General features: G+C 34.8%; 1 protein-coding gene across 1 annotated transcript in view; it reads left to right on the top strand.

Moving 5' to 3' along the window:
• LOC142336255 (alpha-aminoadipic semialdehyde synthase, mitochondrial-like) overlaps positions 1 to 24,491 on the top strand; it is a 127,271-nt gene that overhangs the window by 31,857 nt on the left and 70,923 nt on the right. Inside the window, exons 5-8 of the mRNA XM_075384946.1 lie at positions 660 to 905; positions 1,772 to 1,899; positions 5,587 to 5,747; positions 6,131 to 6,250. Coding sequence (XP_075241061.1) covers positions 660 to 905; positions 1,772 to 1,899; positions 5,587 to 5,747; positions 6,131 to 6,250 — 655 coding nt within the window. The remainder of the gene's footprint in view (positions 1 to 659; positions 906 to 1,771; positions 1,900 to 5,586; positions 5,748 to 6,130; positions 6,251 to 24,491) is intronic.

The following is a 24,491-nucleotide window of genomic DNA, read 5'->3' as shown; positions in this document are numbered from 1 at the left end:
TTTTGTTCACATGCGGCATTTTGACTCTGATTTTGTTTTTTTTTTCATTTTGGTAATTCCAAAGTCTGACGTCAATGCTTTTGATTGGCTAAATTTAACTTAAGGCATATGGAAAAGTAGGGTAAAAGGAGTACTCTGAAGATGAGTTTTCGCATACCTTGGAGCAGCAACTACGGATTGGACTTGACCCTCTCCAGCAACCCTCTCCAGAAGAAGAAAGGAACCGAATAAAATCTTCTAACTGCACCTCTCCTTTTGCTCTGAGTACAGTAGCAACAGCAGACGTGAGGTTGCCCCCTCGCAGAAGAGAAGTACCGGAACCTGATAGAACCCAAGAAGAGTGCGAGGCTTAGCTGAAGGGATTGCTCTCGAGAACGTTTTCTAGCACGCAATAGGCAATCCTACAATGATCAAAATTGGTTTTTTCGTCCATTAGTTACTCATTTCGTTTCTAGGATATTTGCTCTTTTCATATTAGAGTTTCTTCCTTTATCAAAGCATTTTCTTGAGAAAGGCCGATGAGATTTTAAAGCATACTTTACTCGTCGAACTAGCCATTTCAAAGTCATTTCTTGGTTGCTGCTAACAATTTGAATTTATAGTTTCTTCTGTGATAGTATACGTTCACATAAATTATCTGATTATCGTTCTATGTTCAGGTCACCACACACCTTTTCTTCACATTGGCCTTGCTCACAGCTACCGAAACAGCGAGTTTGCAAAACAGGCTGTGCGTGATGCTGGATACGAGATTGCTCTAGGCTCAATGCCGGATTCGCTGGGTCCCATGACAGTTGTGTTCACAGGCAGTGGCAATGTGTCCCAGGGAGCTCAGGAGGTGTTCTATGAGTTACCCTATGTTTTTGTGGATCCCTCGGAATTGAAATACTGGGCTGAAAATGGAGGTAAACTCTAACATGAGGTATAGCATAACGGGCTTTGAACTCTCGGAAGTACATTTTAATCTAAAGTTTTGTGCAATCTAAAATCAATGCTGATCTTAGATCTTAGATAAAAATCAGTGCAATCTAAAAACAATAAAAAATTTGTAATGTAAGATTAGCTTAGATTTGTTTGGCGAAAAATGAAGTCTAAAAGCGTATTCGTTATCTATGTTCAAGACTACCACCATTTTGAGGAGTTCCTTCGTAACAGTTGCTAGAACTTCGATATTAATTTCGCCAATTTACTTACTGTTGATTACAGCGATCATCGCGAAGACCCGAATTATGTTCTAATTGAGCAGAATTTATAAGTTTATCAGCAGTGATTTCTCTAGCCTTTTCTAGATGGCTCTCCAGTTCATGGAATGTAAGTTATGTCAAAATGGTGTTTGTACTTTGTTATCCTTGGCAATTGCTCAATGAATTCAAATATCCTAAAATAACTGCAATCATTCATTATCACTCAAATTGTTTCAAAGACGTCATATGATTAATGTGGCTTGAAAAGTTCTAAATGGTTGAATTTAAAGTAGTAACGTAAAAGTTTCTTGCAAGAAAATTCCTTAAGTTTGTGGCTCTCATTGACCTGGACTATTCCTATCGTTGTCAATTTGTGGGTTCAACTTAAATCAATGAAAGTTTAGCCTGTTATCACCTTGTAACACAAAGTAGTGGTTCAGTTCTTCGATTTCTTGAATAATAATCTCAGATTAACGTAAATAACAAAATTAATTCATTTTAAAAAGTTCGGAAAATGTTGTTACTATTAACTACTACTATTAATTTGATACATATTTTTGTGCTCACAGAATGAGTCTTTGCTTTAGCTAAGGACAGGATCTATGCTTGTGTGGTGAGTCGCAAGGACTACTTAGTGCACAAACAGACTGGAAAATTTGACCTCGATCATTACACAGCTCATCCAGAGGAGTACGAGTCCGTTTTCATGGAAAAGGTAAGGAGATGACAACTGGACAGTCGTTTCAATAGTTCACTGAGTTTGGCAGACCTACATCGAATCGAATTTTTTTCATCGTGAATTGTTTTCATTAGTTTTTGGCAGTCATTTTGGTCTAGATCGTTTTTAACTGAACATGTCAAAACGAAGTTTCTCGGATGTCCGAATTGATTACTTTTGGTATGACTTTTTGCACGTGACTTTTAAGAATTCAACAAATTGAATTAAACTTATTGCTTTTATAACTCTTAGACCACATATATAGAAGCTTTATTGAAAGTTTTGCCGTCCTCTAAGAAGAGTACAAAAAGATATCAACAGAAAAGAAATCAAAATTTTGTTGCTTTTTTTCTGATAATTTGGACCTCGGACATTTTGAGGCGAGGTTTCAACTTGTGCTGCTTAATAAGACGTTTGCTGGTAAACTAGTTGTCTTGAAAAAGTAAAAAGAAGGTCCGCTGATTTTTAAAATGTCATGACAAGTGAAAATATCCGTAAGTTTTTTTCTAAATTGCGAAAATTGTGGAGATTCTTAAATGAGTTGCTACTAAGTTCGAATCCTTTGTGCTGTGACGATCAAATTAGCAAGCAAGAAATCTTTCACCTTAAGCACTAAGTGCAGTGCAACCCAGTAACACAAAAACCTTAGTTTTAGATCTTGGTCAGGAGAGAAAAGTGATTCATTTTTTGTATTCAAGCATGAGCGTGGGAATTGAAATTTAAACGGTTGCATTATGGTATGTTAGAATTATGGTATGTGTGATGCTGCAATATTCACATTAATGGTAGAAATAATTCAGAAAAGATTTGAAGAAAAATGATGGTAGATCTGTTTTACATCACGATATGGGGATGGTATTATCGGTTCAGAAATTTACTATTTTAATTTTCAGGAAAGCATTGGAATTGTTCCTATCCGCATTGGAACTGTTTGAACGTCAAGAAAGGGGCGGGATATTAGGCGAACACGTTTTTTAATCCACTAGGCGAAAATTTTTGTGGACATTAGGCGAATACAAATTAAAACAATCAAAAGCAGTACTTCAAAATCAACTGGACGCTATAAAGCACTAAAATTCCCTAACAAATGTGTCTAGAAGATAATAGCTTACGAAAACGGTCTCAATTTTTTTTTAATATTGAGCATTTGCAGCTTTTCTTATGTTCATCCGGCGTTCATGGCAGCATTTTTCTCGAATTTTCCATAACTCTAAATAGGATAAATCAGTGATTCTCTAATAATGTTTTCCACTCGTGCCTCTGTAATTTCGGCCAAATAGCACAACTTTAGTTGAAAATTTATGCCTAATGTATACGAAAACGTGTTCGCCTACTCGAATTTTCGCCTTATATCCTATGCCCCGTCAAAAATTGTATCACATGGAATATTTAGGCTTGAGCGTACAATACACCACACAACATTGACTTTATATACTCTAGATGTATTTTTCTGGAGGAAGGTTTCTGGAGGAAGGTTCAGTGAGCATGTTATTGGGGAGTGAGCACTGTTTTGGGATTACATAATTGTGTTGATGTTTTTTTCAGCTCGTTAGACCAAGGAAGAAAGGAGCCAACGTAATGGTGAAAACTAAATTTTCTAAAAGATGTGAATTCTCAGGAAAACAAATTGTCTGATTAAAGTCGGGGAAAATTAGTCTTGAAATTAATAAGGTATATGCAATTGAGTTATTGCAGCAATGCCTTCACATTTTATTATAACTGCGGAGCTGTAAGCTGAGCCTAGCTATATTGCAGTGGTTGTGGGTTTTTTTTACAATTCAAATAGTTCGAATTGTATTGGGACGCTACCTAATTATCATAGCTGCAAAGATTTGAGCTCAGTGTACCTATTCTACGGTGCTCTTCGATCTTTTACGACGCGTCGAAGAGTATTGATGAGGAGTATTGGGGTTCTAAAGGGTTTTTTAGCTGAAGCAAGTTTTTTCATGACGTTTTGTTTTCGAACATTGACTTCTGTTTTAGAGCGTTGACTTATACATAGTGATTACGTAACGCTGGGAATGTTTCCGGTCAAAAAGTTTTTTTAAGAAGTTTTTTTCCCTAACAGTCCGTCCTCCCGAGCCCAATAACAGAATCTACTCAGAATCTGCTTTATTCAAAACACTGTTGTTTTTACACATTTAAATTGTTCTCTGACGTTTTTGGTATAGGTAGAACACCGGCTCTCTCTCTCTCTCTCGTTCTCTTTGATAATTTTGATTTAAATATTTTAATTCATGACTCTTCCGGCTGTTTTTTTAGCTGAAGCAAGTTTTTTCATTACTCGAATTTTGATTTTTTTTTCTATTCGAGCAGTTAAGTCCGTTTTTGAATGTTAACTTCTGTTTTCGAATATTGGACTCTCACTGTAGCTTAGTTTTTAATATATAGTAATAAGGAACAGCTGTTAATATTCAAGTTGAAATGGTCATTTCGAGAATTTTTGATCCCATGTAAGGCCCTATCTATCTAACCTACCCCCCCCCCCCAGCTTACTCCCACCCAGCTACGCCCCATCCCCTATTGATCCACACTCCTAACGAAAAATTAATTTTATCTAACTATATATTTCCTTTTTTGTGTTTATTGTACGAAAATTTTTATTGCACGACACTTCGAGTCGTTTGCGGTATTTTACTGGCTATTTTTTTTTAACTGAAGCGAGTTTTTTCATGACCTGTAAGTTTAAATTTTGTTTTCGAGCATTAATTTGTTTTGGAACTCTCACTTCTGTTTTTAAACTTTGGACTTTAACAGTAGCTTAGTTTTTAATACATAGTAATAAGAAGCTGCTATTTATAGTCAAGGTGACCAGGTCATTTCGAGAATTTTGGATCCCATATAAATCCCTATCTATCTAACCTAACCCCCCGCTTACCACTCAGCTAGCTACGCCCCCTCCCCCCATTGACAACCTCTCCTATCTAAAAATTCGTTGTTTGTAACTATGTAATGCGTTTTTTATTTGTTTTCGCTTCAGTTTTCGAACACTGACTTATGTTTAATAGCTCTCGAATGAGAAGCATTTATCATAAACGTGTGTGTCTTTTTATGCAGGTTTTTCGCTTAAACGTTTTCTCGCTTTTCTTCAAGAATAATCTTTGACTTCTCAAGTGACTTTTTCACGAACTTCCTGATTTTTGATTTGATTGATTTCAATTGCTCTCACTCCGAAATAAAATTTCTTGTTCAAGCAAAAACGATTTTTAGAGCTACGATGACAAAGCCCTGATAGCCGAGTGGTTAATGCCTCTGTCGAGGTGAAGGGGTCGGACTCTGGTGGTTGGGGTGCAAACCCTACCTTCGTCGGGTGTTTTTGCACCCATGAAGACAAATTTACACCCCGCCTGCCACTCGAGAGCAATTTTTCCGACGTTATTCGGTTTATGTTATAGAAAGTTGACTTGTTTTTGGAACATTGGACTTTGACAGTAGCTTAGTTTGCTATTCTGTCTATTGCTATGTATATTCTCCAGTACGTATATTTATTTCGCCTCCATTGCGGCACTGAGTTCAATTTGCTCAACAGTCATGCAAAACTGAAGCATTTTGACGCCGGCATTTAAAATTCCAAAACAAGTCTAGAAGTTCTCCGGCCACCGTGGTTGGGTAATCAACAATTGGAAGCCCTCCCCCAAGCAGTAACGAGCGCAATTAGTGCAAATGTACTCTTTTGTGTTTCAGTTTGCTCCGTATACTTCAATCCTAGTCAATGGGATATTTTGGGCTGTGAATTCTCCGCGTCTCATCAGAAGAGAAGATCTTGCCTCTTTGTTGAGACCTGCAGAAAATGAGGATAAGCTCAGTCCATACATTAAAGACGGCTGTCCAGCTTTGCCACACAGGTAATTTTAAGCAGTTTTTTAGGTTGTTCATTCGTACTGTTTTGTTGCTTCTGGCATTTTTGGAAGAGGAAAGTTAAAATCCACATTTCCGTGAGTTTTATGTATGGTCTTTATTATTCAATAGAAACCGACCTTAACTTCAAACTTATAATCATTTCCAAAACTAGCTGTGAATTGAGTCGGGGCCAAAGCATAATTGAACGTGATTAAAAAATTCATGATTTTCGTGACATCACTTCGTGATATCCATCAATTTTGATCGGCTAATGTTGTTTATTTTTCTACTCAATCAGAAATGTAACATCTTGATAAGCAGTATTAGTAGAAGTCAACTTGATTTCATACTTCTGTTCTACTGTTTTCTAATGAATGCAATGTTATAGGATGATAGCAGTGTGTGATATTTCGGCCGATCCCAATGGCTCAATAGAGTTCACAGACGTCTGCACAACTATCGATCAGCCATTTGCTATGTATGATCAAAGAGCAGAGAGACACGATAAGTGAGTACCCCCTTCCCTCTCTGTTTATTAGCGGGCACTAATACAAGCGGGTATCTAGCAGTACGTTGCTATGGAAAAAATAGCTCCTTTGCCTCATGGGGGTGTAAAATTTGTATGCCTACTGAGCTTTGGGGTCCTGAAAAGATAATGGTTAGAAACTCAATCTGCGTTCTATCAATCTCTAAATGTGAATACAAATTGTTGATTAATAGCCGCCCTCATCTTCTCAGTCGGCTATTATAGCGCTCCTATTTTTTTACAATTCAAAGAATTTGAATTGTATTGGGGCGCTGTCTTTTTTTTACGACTCGAAGAGGAGTATTGGAGAAGTCCTTTTTTTAATCAATTTTATTGGAGTGATTTTTGAAGCGGGAAATGAAACGCGTGAAAAAATTTGGAGTGATTTTGGCACTGAACAAAAGTGAAGAGCGGAGCGAAAAGAGAGTGGTCTTTGTTCATACCGCTGTTTTTGAGAGAGCGAGAAATTGATGTGTGAAAAAATTTTCTCTAAGCGAGCGAAATTTTTTTGTTCACGTGCGGCATTTTAAAGCAGTTTTTTTCATTTATTTTGGTTAAGAGGTTTGGTTATGATTTTGTTTTAATTTCAGGCTGGTTTCGGTAGTGCTTTGAAGGTTTTTGGAAATTCATGTGAATTTTATGATAATTCGGAGGTTTTTTTTGTATTTTGCTGATTTTCGGGCTAATTTTTGCGTTTTTTTGACGATTATTTTGTTTTACTGGCTCAAATGGTTATTGAAGAAACCCTTCTACTTGAGAAAATTCATGATAACAATTGGTTACAGTTTTGTGGGTAAGAATATTTTTTTGTTGAGAAATATGACAAAAAAATGGCGAAAATTGGAACTATTTTTCGTTATTTTTTGCCATTTTTCGTTTTTTTTCTATTTTTAGCTAAGTTTCTTTGCCTATTATGACTTGTCTATTGTTTTGCGAGCATCTGGATACCCTATTGGCTGAAGGGATTTTTTCTTTGGATCTATATGCTTTTGAAATTTTGAAGAATTTGATAACTTTTTCCAGTTTTTCAGTGGTTGTTTTTTTACGAGCTTTCTTTTCATAATTTAGCCTAGTATTTTTTTAAAATTCACCTCAGTGGTTTTAGTAATTACTAGTTGTTTTCATGAAGTTATTTTGGCAGAGATGGTTTTTTCGGGATCTCAATTTTTAAAAAAATTTTGATCAGATTTTTTATCATATTTTAACAGATTTGATTGTTTTTACTTTTTTGTTTCATAACTTTGTTTCAAGATAATCTTAAATTAGTGGAGGCACGTTTTGTTTGATGAGTAATTGGATGGCGTTTAAATAGATTTTCACTTCGAGTCGTTTTCGGAATTCTTCCGGCTATGTTTTTTTTAAGATCTGTTCACACATTTTCATGATTTTTGAAGTCAAATTGGAGTGGTGATTTTGGTCACGCCGAAACAGGAAATGGAGCGAAAAAGCCAGTGGTTTTGTTGCGTGAATTGATTGCGCTCTATTTTTAAAGTAGAGTGAGAAAACGGTGTTTGAACAAAAATTCGGTTTCTCGGTAGTGGTTTTTTGTTCACATGCGGCAATTTCACTCTGATTTTTACTGTTTTTTCGATTTTTTGGATCGGATTTTCTTCTAAATAGTTTCCCTAATCCATTCACAGCTCATTCTGGACCTAGTTTCTTGTCAGAATCAAAATTAAATCTCTCACTAGTGGTTTTTTGTTCTCCCTAGCAGCATTTTGACATTGATTTTCTGTTTTTTTTTTGTTTTTTTTATCTGATTTTTTCTTTCGAAATGGTTTTCCCAATTCACTCATTGTCCGTTCTAGGTGTTGTTGTTTGTTAAGTCAATGAAAATTCTTTGAATTGTACGTCAGGACTTGTCCTGCTATGTTTTTTTAATTCGTCGAATAAATAATGTTTCGCTTTACCTCATTTTGCCGCTTTTTCAACATTTTGCGCGATATCTTTTTGACTTCTCTAGGCTAGTTTCTCTCTTCTGTCATTCTGCTAAAATTGATTTTGAACATCAGTTGCTTAGCAACGCAATTCAAAATGAACAGAGTCAGTTTAAAAAATTGAAGTCAGAAGTAGAAACGGGATAAACCCATAAAGCCCAATTTTAGATGCCCGCTATTTGAACGTCGTTCCTATAAGTCTTAGTTACCATCTCTAATGCTTATTGGTATTGATAGTAGCCCCTGCAGCCTCTCTCTAAGAAACAGAATTACGTTATGTTCAACTACGAAATGCCATCAAAATAAATCGGACTTAAAAATGTTTTTGTACAAAATTTTTTTTTCAATATCTTCTATTTTTTCAATCCCAATCGTGCTTATTGGAATCAACGGCGGCTATTTTCCGGCAATCTGCCGGGTATGTTTGCTCTTAAACGAAGTTTCTAGCAATTAGATTTGTCTTGTCGGTCTTTTTATGCAATTTTGTGTACTACCGACGTTTTGTCTCACCATTTGTGTCTACGTCTTCAAAAAAACGAGAAAAAAACATGTAAAGCGCCAAGGGCTAGTTTTCTGAGAGCGTTAATAATCTCAGAGATCACAAATCACCACCGCACCGAAGCTGCTAAGGAGACATTAACTCATGATGTGAGCACCCCGATGAAGCTACCAACTTCAAGAGAACAATGGAAATTCATCAAAAACAGGATCAATTCCAACAGCCAAATAGAAAAAATAGACAAATTAAGGGAAGATAGTCATTTTGTTGAGAATGACAGAGAGATTGCCAATGTTCTTAATAATTGTTTTGCGAGACTAGGATTATACAAAGGCAAAGACGTTGCTCCAAATTGTTCTTCCCTAACATCTGATGGACCGGAATTTAGCTTCCGACCAGTCACCAGAAAAGAATTGTATAATGTTATTGATAATCTACCTAAGCATAAATCTCCCGGACCGGGCTATATACCAGCATGGGCGCTAAAAGATAGTAAACTGTCTATTGGAACTCATTTACAATTTGTCGTCAATGAATGTATAAACAAAAACACGTTTCCTAATATTTTGAAAACAGCGCATGTTACACCTGTCTATAAGAAGGGAGACCGACTAGAACCAGAAAACTATCGACCCATATCAGTCACACCAACCCTAGCAAAAATTTTTGAGAGATTACTACTTGAACAACTAACTCACCACCTAACTCTTAATGGTCTGATTAACAAGAATCAATTCGGCTTTCAAAAGCAAAAGTCCTGTCTCGATACTATCATTTCATTAACTGAAAAGATAAACCAATGCGTTGACGAAAACGAAATTGTTGTCACACTCTTTTTAGACTTAGCAAAGGCTTTCAACTCAATATCTATAGATGTTTTTATGAACAAAATAAAAAAGTATGGAATTGAAGAAAATGCAAGAATCTTATTAAACTCTTTCCTTTGTGATAGAAAACAGTGTGTAAAAAATGGGTTAGCAAAATCAGATTGGGTTGTCATAAATCACGGTGTTCCTCAGGGAACTGTCTTAGGGCCTCTAATTTTTATACTTTATGTCAACGATTTCAGTGAAGCTGTATCAACGAATTGTGATGTATTACAGTTTGCCGATGATACAGCAATTCTATGTCATGCAAAGAATGAAGCAAGTTTGCAGCTAATAGCTGAAGATACATTAAACAAGACAGATCAATATATGAAACAAAACAGGTTAACTTTGAATGAGAAAAAAACGGAGCTAATGGTATTCAGGAATGAAAAATTGTCGATCATTGAAACTGTCGATTTCAAGGGACACCGATTGGAAGCGTCTGAAAAATGTAGATATTTAGGTGTAATAATTGATAGGGAACTGACATACCAAAATCAACTAAATAAGGTTATCAGTAAAATGGCTTCAGCAATCAGATCATTATATTTGGTTCGTTATCAGGTACCGCTAAAAACAAGAATAAATCTTTTTAAATCACTAGTTTTGTCTCATTTATATTTTAGCGCAATTTTTTTTCAAAATTTACCATCTTACTCTATTGACAGAATTAACAAACAGATAAACTGGGGAATAAAAGTTTGCTTTATGAAAACCAAATACGATACTGCCAGAGATCTACTTCTGGAGACTAAAATTCTTCCAGCAGAGCTCCAAATAACACGGGTGTCTTTAAATAGGTTTTTCAATATTCTCCAACAAACAAGAAATCGCTCTAATAAACATTTCAGATTTTTAGAAAACGTGCCTATTATTGTAAACAAACGAACCCATAACCTTTTCTTAGAACAAAAATGTAAGTCAAAATGGAGTAATGGTTCAATTGTTCGTAACTTTATTCGAAAATGGAACACACTTCCAATTACAATTAGAAAAGAAACGTCGAAGACCAAATTTAAACAAAAAGTTACAGCGGAAATGCTTAAACGACACGAAAGAGTTCCAATAGACAGAAGGGTTGCAGGATTTAAACATATTTTTTATTAAATTATTCTACGAAAACCGAACCTTAGTTTGTTATAAATTAGAAAAAAAATGTTTGAATAATAAATTTCTAACATGTAACATTAACCAAGTGGTTAGTTTAATTTACATGTTTGCAGATTAAAAAAAAATTGTGCGAAAATGTGGAACAGTGACGTAAAGTTGCTGTCAGTAAAAAGTTTGAAGTAGACTATATCGTCCGCCACTCTTTCCGTATCAAGAGCCGCGGCAAAACATTGTCTAATGAAGCGGGAAGTAAGTTATGCAACTCCTAATCGCAACGAGAGTAGATTTATCAGTGCCCTCCGAAGTTTTTCGAAAACTCGGCTTCACGTTGTATTTCGATAACATTTTGATGGCGACAACCGTTGGAAATCCCCTTTGATCGTGAATTCTCATTTACGCTTCTTTGGCTTTCGCTGTCACGGTTTTACTTTTCACGGTGTTGCATAATTGTTTTGGAGTTGCTTGTGAAGATTTTGGATCGATTTTTTAAATTGTATAAGCCGTTTCTTCTAAGTTTTCTTTGTTTTTCTCATTATATACCGTTTTTAATTGCTCCCAAGCGAAGTTTGTACCAATTGTATTTGTACTGTTGTTTTTAAAGCAATTATTTGCTTTTGCTTGACCGATTTTTCGCCTGACCCTTTTAACCTTTCGTCTTCAGAAACGTATGAACAGGTGAAGTCAGGACGGCATTAACTGACTAAGCAGCGCTCTGAGAGCCTTGCGCCCCCCCCCCCCCCCCCCCCCACCACCACCACCAACACCTCCATCCACACTCCTCCACGTGGCGTAGAAACTTACAATAAATGTTTGAGCCGTTGTTTACTATGTAGTATTCCGGAGGTTAGGATCTGACTTATTCGTTGATATAGTTTCTTGAAACATTGGTTATAGCATAAGTCATTTGTTGGTATGCATTTTTTTTCAAAATTGGTCGTTAATTGATGGTAAGCTTTAGAAAATAATGCAGTAGTTTCAGATAGTACAATAGATTTAAAGCAATGCAAGTTTATGATCCCGGGATTGGGACAACTTGAGGTTTCATTTTATGATCAGACGAGCTGTCGTATTTTTCCATTGAAACACCTTTTTTGCAGCCCACCTTAAATGTTTCGGCAGCAATATAATACAACTTTCATGGAAACTTGTCGCAAAAAGATTTGAGTAGTGTAAATGACTTATAACTAACGTATATAAATGATATAGACGTAATTGCTCCGGAAATCATTTACATATGATTTTCAGATTATTGATACCAGCCGCTATTTTTAGCAACTGTTTCGCAAACTCTTGTAAACTCAGATGGGAATCAAATTCTACTCCGAGATATTTAACATAATTAGCGTTTTCCAATTCGAGATCACTGAGTAACAGCTTTGTATTTTTTGTCTTTTGATATTTTTGATTTTTTATTAAAGCTTATGAATTTTGATTTTGAGTGATTAAGAGTGAGGTAGTTGTTTTCATAATACTTAGCTATCATATTTAGTGACTTGAGTTTTTGAGCAGCTGTTTTTAGGTCTATTATAGCGATTATTTGTTCTACTGAACAAATTGGTTGGGTTCAATAAATATACTAGGATGCCTGACTTATGTAACAAAATGATCTGATTTATTGAGTCAAAAGATTTTGATGAATCTAATCACGCAAAGTATGCGTCTACTGTTACATATTACTCTGTTGACATGGAAACTGATAGTTTTTGTACAATGCACAGGTGCATCACTTGTTGACAAGTTGTTGCGTACACGAAATCCGGTATAAGAACGCAATTCGTATCTCTTGCGGTGTTATAATATTTGTGACGTTTGGAGACGCTTGACAATTTTGGGAATTGCGTCAGTTATACAAATAAGTAGAAATAAGTAGATATAGTTCTAAGCTAAGAAAGTATCACCTTTTTAAAGATTGAGGCTACGATGGCTTTTTAGATCTACAGGAAACTTGCTTTCAGGAAGAAGTGGTTTAAGACTAATCTGATTGGTTCAGCATGAGAATGCAATGTTCTTTCAGTATTGGTAGAAACTGCTTAACTTCACTGAGGTAGTCACAAAATTCGGAAGTTGAGCCATTTTATAGCTGTCAATTATTAGATCTTTGAAATTACTTTTGAGGCAAAATTTACCTGAGGCAACCATGAAGGAGTTTAGTGAATCGTTGACAATGTTTCGTTTCCTCTTTCGGATTCAGCATTTCTCATTGTGATCTTGGTGAAATCTTGGTTTTATTTTTTTTTGTCCTTATACATTTTTTTTGCATTTTAGTGAATTAAGAATTAAATTAGCTAGATCAATCATTTTACGATAGATCGATATATTAAGCACTTTTTTGTTAGTTATATTCTTTAGAGGTGCCTTTTTGTTGGTCTTGCCATGGCTTTCTGGTCTAAGTAAACGTAGAATCAAACGTTAGGACTATCGATTGAGTGACTTCTCCATTTTTTTTAATTTAATTTTGTGGTAGAAAATTACCCCATCCCTTTTGGATTATCCTGCCTTTATTCCATTTCGAAAGCAGGCGTAGGAGTTGCTCCATACATTCCGAAGACCATTCTGCTCAATATCTTTTAGCCGTATTTCAAGCGAAAGTTGCATTATCAGAACATTATTTGAGGATTTATTCCTAACAAAATGATCTGATTTATGGAGTCAAAAGATTATGATAAATCTAATCAAGCAAAGTATGCGTCTACTGTTACCTATTACTCTGTCGACATGGAACCTGATAGTTTTTGTACAATACACAGGTTCATCACTTGTTGACAACTTGTTGCGTACACGAAATCCGGTATAAGAAAGCCATTCGTATCTCTTGAGATGTTATAATATATATGACGTTAGGAGACGCTCAACAATTTTGTGAAGTGCACCAGTTTTAAAAAATAAGTAGAAATAATTAGATATAGTTCTAAGCTAAGAAAGTATCACCTTTTTTAAGATTGAGTCTACGATGGCTTTTTAGATCTACAGGTGACTTGCCTTCAGGAAGAAGTGGTTGAAGATTAATCCGATTGGTTTGGCATGAGGTTGCAATGTTCTTTCAGTATTGTTAGAAACTGCTTAACTTCGCTGAGGTAGTCACACATTTCGGAAATTGAGCCGTTTTATAGCTGTTAATTTTTAGGTCTTTGAAATTACTTTTGAGGCAAAATTTACCTGAGGCTACCATGAGGGAGTTTAGTGAATCGTTGACATTATTTCGTTTCCTTTTTCGGATTCAGCGTTTCTCATTGTGAGCTTGATCTTGGTGTAATCTTGGTTTTATTTTTTTTCTTTTTTGTCCTTAAACATACTGTTTTCGCATTTTAGTGAATGACATTAGCTCGATCATTTTACAATAAATTGCTATATTAAGAACTTTTTTGTTAGTTATATTCTGTAGACGTGCCTTTTTGTTGGTCTTGCCATGGCTTTCTGGTCTATGTAAACGTAGAATCAAACGTTAGGACTATTGGTTGAGTGACTTCTCCGTTTTTTTTTAAATTATCCTTTGTATAAAATTACCTATCCCTTTTGGATTTTACTGCATTTCTTCCATATCGAACGCAGGCATAGGAATTGCTCTCTACATACCGAAGATCATTGTGGTCAATATCTTTTAGCCGTATTTCATGCGAAGGTTGCCTTATCAGAACATTACTTGAGAGTTTATTCTCAACAAAATTATCTGATTTATGGAGTCAAAAGATTATGATAAATCTAATCAAGCAAAGTATGCATCTACTTTTACGTATTACTCTGTCGACATGGAAACTGGTAGCTTTTGTACAATACACAGGTGCATCACTTGTTGACAAGTTGTTGTGTACACGAAATCCGGTATAAGAAAGCAATTCGTATCTCTTGCGGTGTTATAATATTTGTGCCGTTTGGAGACGCTTGACAATTTTGGGAAGTGCACCACTTATAAAAATAAGTATAAATAAGTAGATATATTTCTAAGCTAAGAAAGTATCGCCTTTTTTAAAGATTGGGGCTACGATGACTTTTTAGATCCAGGAAACTTGCCTTCAGGAAAAGTATTTCAAGAATAATCTGATTGGCTCAGCATGAGGTTGCAATTTCTTTCAATATTGGTAGAAACTGCTTAACTTCACTGAGGTAGTCACAAAATTCGGAAATTGAGCCATTTTATAGCTGTCAATTATTAGATCTTTGAAATTACTTTTGAGGCAAAATTTACCTGAGGCAACTATGAAAGAGTTTAGTGAATCGTTGACAATGTTTCGTTTCCTCTTTCGGATTCAGCATTTCTCATTGTGATCTTGGCGAAATCTTGGTTTTTTAATTTTTTTGTTTTTTGTCTTTATACATACTTTTTTTGCATTTTAGTGAATGAAATAAGCTAGATCAATCGTTTTACGATAGATCGATATATTAAGCACTTTTTTGTTAGTTATATTCTTTAGAGGTGCTTTTTTGTTGGTCTTGCCATGGCTTTCTGAACTAAGTAAACGTAGAATCAAACGTTAGGACTATTGGTTGAGTGACTTCTCCGTTTTTTTTAAATTATCCTTTGTATAAAATTACCCCATCCCTTTTGGATTTTCCTGCATTTCTTCCATATCGAACGCAGGCGTAGGAGTTGCTCTCTACATACCAAAGATCATTCTGGTCAATATCTTTTAGCCGTATTTCAAGCGAAGGTTGCCTTATCAGAACATTACTTGAGAGTTTATTCTCAAAAAAATTATCTGATTTATGGAGTCAAAAGATTATGATAAATCTAATCAAGCAAAGTATGCATCTACTTTTACGTATTACTCTGTCGACATGGAAACTGATAGTTTTTGTACAATACACAGGTGCATCACTTGTTGACAAGTTGTTGTGTACACGAAATCCGGTATAAGAAAGCAATTCATATCTCTTGCGGTGTTATAATTTTTGTGCCGTTTGGAGACGCTTGACAATTTTGGGAAAGGCACCAGTTATAAAAATAAGTATAAATAAGTAGATATATTTCTAAGCTAAGAAAGTATCGCCTTTTTTAAAGATTGGGGCTACGTTGGCTTTTTAGATCCAGGAAACTTGCCTTCAGGAAGAAGTATTCCAAGAATAATCTGATTGGTTCTTTCAATATTGATGAAAAATGCTCAACTTCACTGAGGTAATCACAAAGTCCGGAAATTGACCCATTTTATAGCTGTCAAATATCAGATCTTCGAAATTACTTTTGAGGCAAAATTTACCTGAGGCAAACATGACGGAGTTAGCGAATCGTTGACAATATCTCATTTCCTTTTTCGGTTTCAGCTTTTCTCATTGTGGTTTGGTTTTAAATTTCTTCTTTTTTGTCCTTATTCTTACTGTTTTTGCATGATGGTGAATGGCATTAGCTTGGTCATTATACGATAAATCGATATATTAAGCACTTTTTGTTTGTTATATTCTGTTGAGGTGCCTTTTTGTTGGCCTTGTCATGGCTTTCTGATCTGAAGTAAACGATAGGACTATCGATTGAAAGATTTCTAGGTTTTTGTTTAAATTATCCTTTGTAGTATAAAATTACCCCATCCCTTTTGGAGTTTCTTGCGTGTCAAAAGCAAGCGTAGAAGTTGCTCTCTACATTCCAAAAATCCTTCTGCTCATTATCTTTTAGCCCTATTTCAAGTGAAGGTTGCATTATAAGAACATTATTTGAGAAGTTATTCACAAACTTTTTGTTTATTGACTAAGCGGAGACAGTTAATCTGGAAGAAACATAAAGGGTTGTTTCAGTTCGTTTTCGATTAAGAACAATATGGGCACATTTTTAACATTAAGTAATAAAAACCAATGGAAGAATTTTTTTGTTCAATTTTTTAATATTGCGATAAAAGAGCTTTCTTTAACTTCTGCGATTGAAAGCATTTGCCATATTTCTCGATTGTTGCTATTCTTATTGGCCAATAAAGCTGTTTCAAGGCTTGTGCTTGGCTTAGTGGGTATATTCAATTTTTTCAAATTTTGAGCTTTGTGTAAAATCTTCGATGAATTTCAATACTTGTTGTCCTATGTTTTTTTTGTTTTTCAGGAATTGTCCTGCTATGTTTTTTATCTCTGGGCTTGTCCTGCTATGCTTCTTTGTGAGATGTTTCACACCTTTTTTCATGACTTTGAGCTTTCAAAAGGGGTTAAACAGGTAAAGCTCTGCAGACATCAGGTTCTCATAGCTTGGACTTCTTTAGTAATCTTTCAAACGCTTAGATTGGCGATGCTACTGGGAAGGACGTACTTCACGTTTCAAGTTCAAAGGTCATTTTTTGAGCCCAAAATGTCGCAATTTTGTGTCTTTTTGTCATTTTTCATATTTTTTGTTGAACCAGTCTAAAATTGAGTCTGTTTAATGCTTACAAAAGTTTTCTGCAAGCCATAAGGAATTTTTGTGACCATTTTAAGGGCTATATGTTTTAGTAATCCAAACCAAAATGCTCAAATTTAGTATACTCAAGTTTCACATTTTTTTCAATCTTTTTGAAATGGTATTTTTTCGATCTTTCGAGTTTTCTCAGCCCTCGGAACTTCCTCTAGGGTTGTTTATCGATTACTGCATAGTTTCTAACTTTGATGAAATGGTTTTAAACATTTTAACATCACGAATTTTAGAATTTTTTTTTCAACAAAACTTGCAATTTTTTCAGTTTTTTTTACATTTATTGTCATTATTCAAGTTTTTTACAGACGCAGGGTTCAGAAAATATCCTTAAAGGTTTGATAATAATTTATGAAAAAATTTTCTTTGGCCATGGAATAGTTTTAACTTTTTAATATCACAAATTTTAGCAATTTTTTTGATAAATCTTGCAAATTTTTTAAGTCTCTTGGAATTTTTTTTTGTTTCTCCATCCTCAAGAGCCAAGGAACCTCCTCTAGTGTTGAATAATATATTACTGCATAATTTCTACTTGTAACGGAATGTTTTTTTCAAGATTTTAATATCATGAATGTAAGCATTTTTTCAAGTTTGAATATTTTTGATTTTTTTAGATTTTTCCGGCACCATCGGTTCAAAGACCTCCTCAAAGGTTTGATAACAAGCTGCTGCATAGTTTATAGAGTTATTGGATTGGTTATCAATATTTTATCGAATCGAGTTTTAGCATTTTTCGTTTAAATTTAATTTTTTTAAAATTTTTTGAAAATTATTATATTCCAAGTTTATCAATCTTTATGAGCCATTCAAACTACTTGAGGCTTGAAGTAGGGATACTGATGATTCTCTTGAGACAATCAAATGCTTCTCAAGATAATTATTGCTAATTTTAAACTGTTGATTCTTGTCTTTTCTGAGTTTAACGATCATTACTGGCCAACAAAAGACTTGCAGATGGGTTACATAACAGAACGCCATTGACAAAAAATGGTTTGGAACTGATTTCACTGCTATATCTGGAAACTTTTCTTTTAAATTTTGGAATTTCAGTTTTTTTCTATATGATTTATTTACTAACAACGCTAGAAAACTGGAAGTTGTAGAGTCAAATCCCAAAATAGAAAATATACCTAGCTCTCCCTCTGTCGGTTGGGGTTTCTTTTCTCCTCTTTCTCGTTAGAGTTTGATCTCTGCACGTTTTCTCTCTCTCTCTCTCTCTCTCTTCCCTTACCTCTTCTGTTGATGCCACACTTCAGCTGTTGTTGTTGCGTGATGTCATCATCTGTTACCCTCATTAACTGACTGAATGATAGTAGAAACGTTTTATCATAAACGACTCAACTGCACTTCTTAGGAAATCTTCGTTAATTGCTTTGAAACAAATTTTGTTCCAATTATAATAGTCCTGTTGATCTTTTTTATGCGATTTTTTGCTTGACTTATTTTTTCGTCTGACCCATTTAACTTCTCCTCGTCAGCAACAGGATAAAGAGGTTGATTTTAGTGGGCCTTAAGTTCTTTTAGAGCTTTTCAGCTCACTAGTCAACAAGTATGCGATTCACGGAAACCGTTTCGGAGACTTACACTTATGGTGTGAAGGGCCGTTCTAAGAAGTTGATCCACCCCCTCCCCCCCCCCCACTAAACCTAGCCTCACTAAACCGTGGCTAGCTACTGACAAAGTCAACCGCTCGCCGGTCGTTTTCGAGCAATTCGCAAGATCTTTGAATTTTCTTTTGAGGCAAAATTTACCTGAGGCAAACATGAAGGAGTTTAGTGAATCGTTGACAATATTTCATTTCCTTTTTGTGATCTTGATGAAATCTTGATTTTGAATTTTTCTGTTTTGTCCTTATGCATACTGCTTCCCCATGATAGTGACATTAGCTAGATCATTTTACGATAAATCGATATATTAAGCTCTTTTTTGTTAGTTATATTCTGTTGAGGTGCACTTTTGTTGGCGTTGCCATGGCTCTCTGATCTGAAGTAAACGTAGAATAGGACTTTCGATTGAGTGACTTCTTCGTCTTTGTTTATTTTATCCTTTGTGGTATAAGATTACCCTCATCCCTTTTGGATTTTCCTGCATTTCTTCCATATCGAATGCAGGCGTAGAAGTTGCTCTCTACACTCCAAAGATCTTTGCTCAATATATTTTAGCCGTATTTCAAGCGAAGGGTGCATTATCAAAACGTTTGAGAAGTTATTCACAAACTTCTCTTTTAGTGACTGAGCGTCGACAGTTAGCGTGGTTTTCGTTTTCAATTGGTGATTCTGTTATTACACACGATATGGGCACATTTTTAACGATAAGTAATAGTAACCAGGAAAAAGTAATTTTTAAAGTTGCTCTTAACAAATCGAAAATCCTGCGTCGTAGTGCGTGAAAAAATTAGCACGCCCTAATTATCGCCTCCTTTCTAGTGCCCTTGAAGCGAGACAGAGAATGGCCATCCGCAGTAGAAAGAACGACAGTCAACAATATATGGCCAAGTTTTTCTTTATCATTCTTTTCTGTTTGATTGCTGACTTAAACAGATTATATCAATTTTAAGATTATCTGTAGTACGCACTGTTTTTGAACACACATGCATAAAAGTATCGTGTACCATCTCCTCTCAAGTGGATTTCTCGACGGCAGTTATTTCTCATCCAATATTTTAGAACAGTTGATATTTGGATTGGCTTATGTTGGCTGTATAACCCGTATTTCAGAAATCAATCCATCGGATGTGTCTAAACTAACTCTCTGGGTGGCTTTTTAAGAAAGAAAAACCCTTTCTATATCTGAGGTGAATATCCTTATGATAAAGCTTGTTCTGTTGCATGTTTTCGTAATCAGTTGATTTAATATCGCAATCACTGTTATTCTTTTGTTCCAAATCCTTTGAAATTTTTAATTCCAGGCGGCTATTATTGCTCTCCTAATTTTTTTACAATTCAAAGAATTTGAATTATATTGGGGAGCTGTCTTTTTTTAAGATATGTTTGCACATTTTCGTGATTTTTGAAGTCAAATTGGAGTGGGGATTTTGGTCACGCCGAAACAGGAAATGGAGCGAAAAAGCGAGTGGTTTTGCGGCGTGAATTTTTTGCTCTGATTTTAAAGTAGAGTGAGAATACTTTGTTTGAACAAAATTCGATTTCTCGGTTGGGGTTTTTTGTTCACATGCGGTAATTTCAATTTGATTTTTTCCTGTTTTTTTTCGATTTTTTGGATCGGATTTTTTTTCTAAATGGTTTTTCCAATCTATTTAGAGTTTAATCTAGACCTAGGTTTTTTTTGTTTGAGCCAAATTTCCATTTCTCGGTAATGGTTTTTTGTTCACATGCGGCATTTTATACATTGATTTTCTGTTTTTCTTTAAATTTTTTTCATCTGATTTTTTTAGAAATGGTTTTCCCAATTCACTCATAGTCCGTTCTAGGTCCATTTTTTGTTTTGTCCATAAAAATTCTTTGAATTGTACGTCAGGACTTGTCCTGCTATGTTTCTTTACTTCGTCTAACAAATTTTTGTTTTGTCTTACCCTGACTTCTTGACCCTTGATTTTTTCAAAGACTTTAGTGACCTCTACTGCTTTGCAGTTAAAATTTTTGTTCTTGACGTCATTTCTGCCGCGTTTGTTAGTCCCTCAAGTACGTAGAGTGGTGAAGTTTCTGGGAACTTACCTCACTTAAAAAAATGACTTGTGAAATCACTTAATGAACTTGGTGAATTTTGTGACAATTTACTAATTAAAAGTCAATAGAGTGTATCTAAGTAGTGCCAAACTTTTTTGTCCTAATTCCTGAGTAATAGTCTTGAGTTTTAATATCGAATATTAATTTTGAAAAAGCTCCATTAGGGCTTTTTTCTTGTAGAGAATATGTGTCTCATAAAAATGACAGTACGAATCTAACCCAAAAAGTCTAATGGTCTATTAAAAAGCTGGTGGTCGATCTGTCAATCTTATTTCTTTAGTTGTTTCAATTATGGTAGGCCAGTCATGGTAGGCCACAAGCGTCTATCGCCGCTATTTTCCGGCAATATTCTGACTATGTTTGTTGAAGTCCAGAATGTTCCTCTCTGTGTCGTTTTCATAATAGAATTTCATCAAATCGCTAAATTCATGTGGTCGCTTATCTTTTTTGAGCACTGGCTTTACAATTGTTCACGAGTATTACAATCATTGGAAATATCTTTTCTGGATTAAACTTTTCTCGACTTCAGTATACTTTTCTCGACATCTGTAGTGGTCCATTAAAAAGCTGGTGGTCGATCTGTAAATCTTATTTCTTTAGTTGTTTCAATTATGGTAGGCCAGTCATGGTAGGCCACAAGCGTCTATCGCCGCTATTTTTCGGCAATCTGCTGACTATGTTTGTTGAATTCCAGAATGTTCCTCTCTGTGTCGTTTTCATAATAGAATTTCATCAAATCGCTAAATTCATGTGGTTGCTTATCTTTTTTGAGCACTGGCTTTACAATTGTTCACGAGTATTACAATCATTGGAAATATCTTTTCGGGATAAAACTTTTCTCGACTTCAGTATACCATCTGTTTGTAGTTTTCAAATGCATCTTATGGTTTGTGCTGTTTGTATCATCCTGCAGTATAACTGTTTTTAGTGTTGGCACGATTTTTCAGTATTGCATTTTAAATATAGAGCCATTAACGTCCATATGAAGGCTTTTATCTTCTTCCAATCCTCCCATTATGCTACTTTCAAAATAATGTTTGGATTCAAGGGGGAGGGGTTCTGTCAGAGGGAACGTTCTAAGCGTTTATTCCTCTTTTGATATTTGCCTGAAGCTATTAGAGATTGCACCATTGCAATCAAGATAGGATAATTTGTAATCTATAGATGTAATATTATATACAAATTTCTCCTTTTGCTCTAATTTTTTACGCTTTTGATTGTATAAATCAAACATTTGATCTTGACAGGGCTTCATAAAGGCTTCTTGTGGCATTTTCATTTTTAAGTCGGATTAATTTTGACTGTTAGGCAGTAATTATGTTTCTTTAATGATGCTTTAAGTTGGACGTTTGATTGATGTCTCAGTCAGTAGATGGATGTCAAAAAGCACAGGATTAAGGTCATTTTGATCAGAAAAGATCAACTGTTGAATAAAATAGCGCAACTCCAAATGGAAAAGCGCAACTGTCTGAATAGAAAAGCGCAGCTGTCTGTGATAGGAAAGGGCCACTGTCACTGAATTAGTTTAAGTAATAGCCGCGTCAGCAATTCCAGGCGGCTTTTATTGCGCTCCTAGTTTTTTTTCACAATTCAATGAATTTGAATTATATTGTGGAGCTGTCTTTTTTAAGATCTGTTCACATATTTTCATGATTTTTGAAGTCGAATTGGAGTAGTGGTTCTGGTCACGCCAAAACAGGAAATGGAGCGAAAAGGCCATTGGTTTTGCGGCGTAAAATTTTTTTGCTCTATTTTAAAGTAGAGTGAGAAAACGGTGTTTGAACAAAAATGTGCTTTCTCGCTAGTGATTTTTTGTTCACAAGCGGCAATTTCACTTTGGTTTTTACTTTTTTCTAAATTTCCCAATCCATTCATAGTTCATTCTAGGCGTAGTTTTTTGTTAGAATCAATTTTCCATTTCTCGCTAGTGTTCTTTTGTTCTCGCTATCGGCATTTTGACATTGATTTTCTGTTTTTTGTTTTTTTTTCTTGTCAGATTTTTTTTTAGAAATGGTTTTCCCAATTCACTCATATTCCATTCTAGGTCTAGTTTCTAAATGGTTTTTCCAATCCATTTAGAGTTTAATCTAGACCTAGTTTTTTTTAAACCAAATTTCCATTTCTCGCTAATGGTTTTTTTGTTCACATGCTGCATTTTTTACATTGATTTTCTGTTTTTCTTTAAATTTTTTTGATCTGATATTTGTAGAAATGGTTTTCCCAATTCACTCATAGTCCGTTCTAGGTCTATTTGTTTGTTTAGTTAATGAAAATTCTTTGAGTTGTAAGTCAAGACTTGTCCTGCTATGTTTTTACAATTCAAAGAATTTGAATTGTTTTGGGGCGCTGTGTTTTTTTTTAAGATGTGTTCACACTTTTTTCAATGACTTTGATCTTTCAAAACGGGATAAACAGGTAAAGCCCAGCGGGCATTAAGTTTCATTAGAGGCCCAAAGAGGTCTTTAGTTGTAATTAAAGTGCTTAGAGTGGTACAGCTGCTGGGATGGCCTTAATTGAAGGTTAAAAGGTCGTTTTAGGAGTTTTTGGGCTCAAAATGCTGCAATTTTTCATTTTTTTGTGATTTTTTTTTAGTTTTTTGTTTGATTAGTCTTCGGTTGAAGTTTTTAAAAGTTGACGAAGGCCTTTTCCGAGACATTTTTACTTTTTATGACTATAGCTACATGTTTTGGTACTACAAACACAAACACGCAAAATGATACTAATTTTTGCAATTTTTTTCAAATTTTTTGAAAGTTTTTGTCATTTTTTGTTTTTCCAGCTTCATGGGCCGAGGAATTTCCTTTGAGGTTTGATAATAGGGCACTGCATAGTTTCTAGTAACAGCGGATTGGTTTTCAACAATTTAATGTCTCAAATTTTAGCACATTTTTGATAAAATTTGCAATTTTTTCAAGGTTTTCTAAAGTTTTTGTCAGTTTTTCGTATTTGTCCAGTCTCAAGTACCAAAAGACCTATTGCACGGTCTGATGAAAGTTACTGCATGGTTGTTAGTTTTAATGGATTTGTTTTCAACAATTTAACTTCTCAAATGTTAGAAATTTCTTAATAAAATTTGCCATTTTTTTAAGTTTTTCCAAAACATTTGTCTTTTAGTGAGTTTTTCTCACCTCAGTAGCCAGCTAACCTCATCCAAGGTTTGATAGTATGTTATTAAATAGTTGCTAGGGGGCAAGTGAGTGGTTTTCTACAATTTATTTGAAAGATTTTCTATTTTTTGATATTTGAAGTTTTTTCTAAAAATTATTGCCTATCGGTCTTTGAGCCCATGGATTTTTGAAGGCTTTTAATTGGGTTACGGGATGGCGTCTAATAGCCTCTAGATACACAGAAACGATTCTGAAGATTTTAATATCACGATTTTCCGTAACATTTCATTAAAATTTGCAAGTGATTTCTTTTTGAATTTTTCGGTCATTTTCGAGTTAATCGATCTTCAAGGGCCAATGAATTTCTTTCAGTTATTGCAGATATAATACTCGACCGATTTCAGATACAAAAATTGGTTTTGAACATATTTTTGAAATAGGTATAATTAAAGAGATCAATTTTTGCCTTAGGGGTAAAAGCTTCTAGAGTTTTAGCAATGAGTATATTTTTGTTCAGTTTTTTTGATTGTTTTAATTTCTCAGTTTTTTGGAGATGATTTTGTTTCTGTTTTCGCTGGCATTGTTCACGTGATCTGCTGGTCAGGTAGAGTACTTCTAAGTTTTTCATTCAATTCTTTGAATTGTATTTCAGGACTTGTC

Source organism: Convolutriloba macropyga, chromosome 3 (genome assembly GCF_964194025.1).
Source record: "Convolutriloba macropyga chromosome 3, txConMacr16.3, whole genome shotgun sequence".
Taxonomy (NCBI): domain Eukaryota; kingdom Metazoa; phylum Xenacoelomorpha; order Acoela; family Convolutidae; genus Convolutriloba; species Convolutriloba macropyga.
Note: the sequence above shows the minus strand (reverse complement) of the source record. Positions and strands in the feature narration are given on the sequence as shown.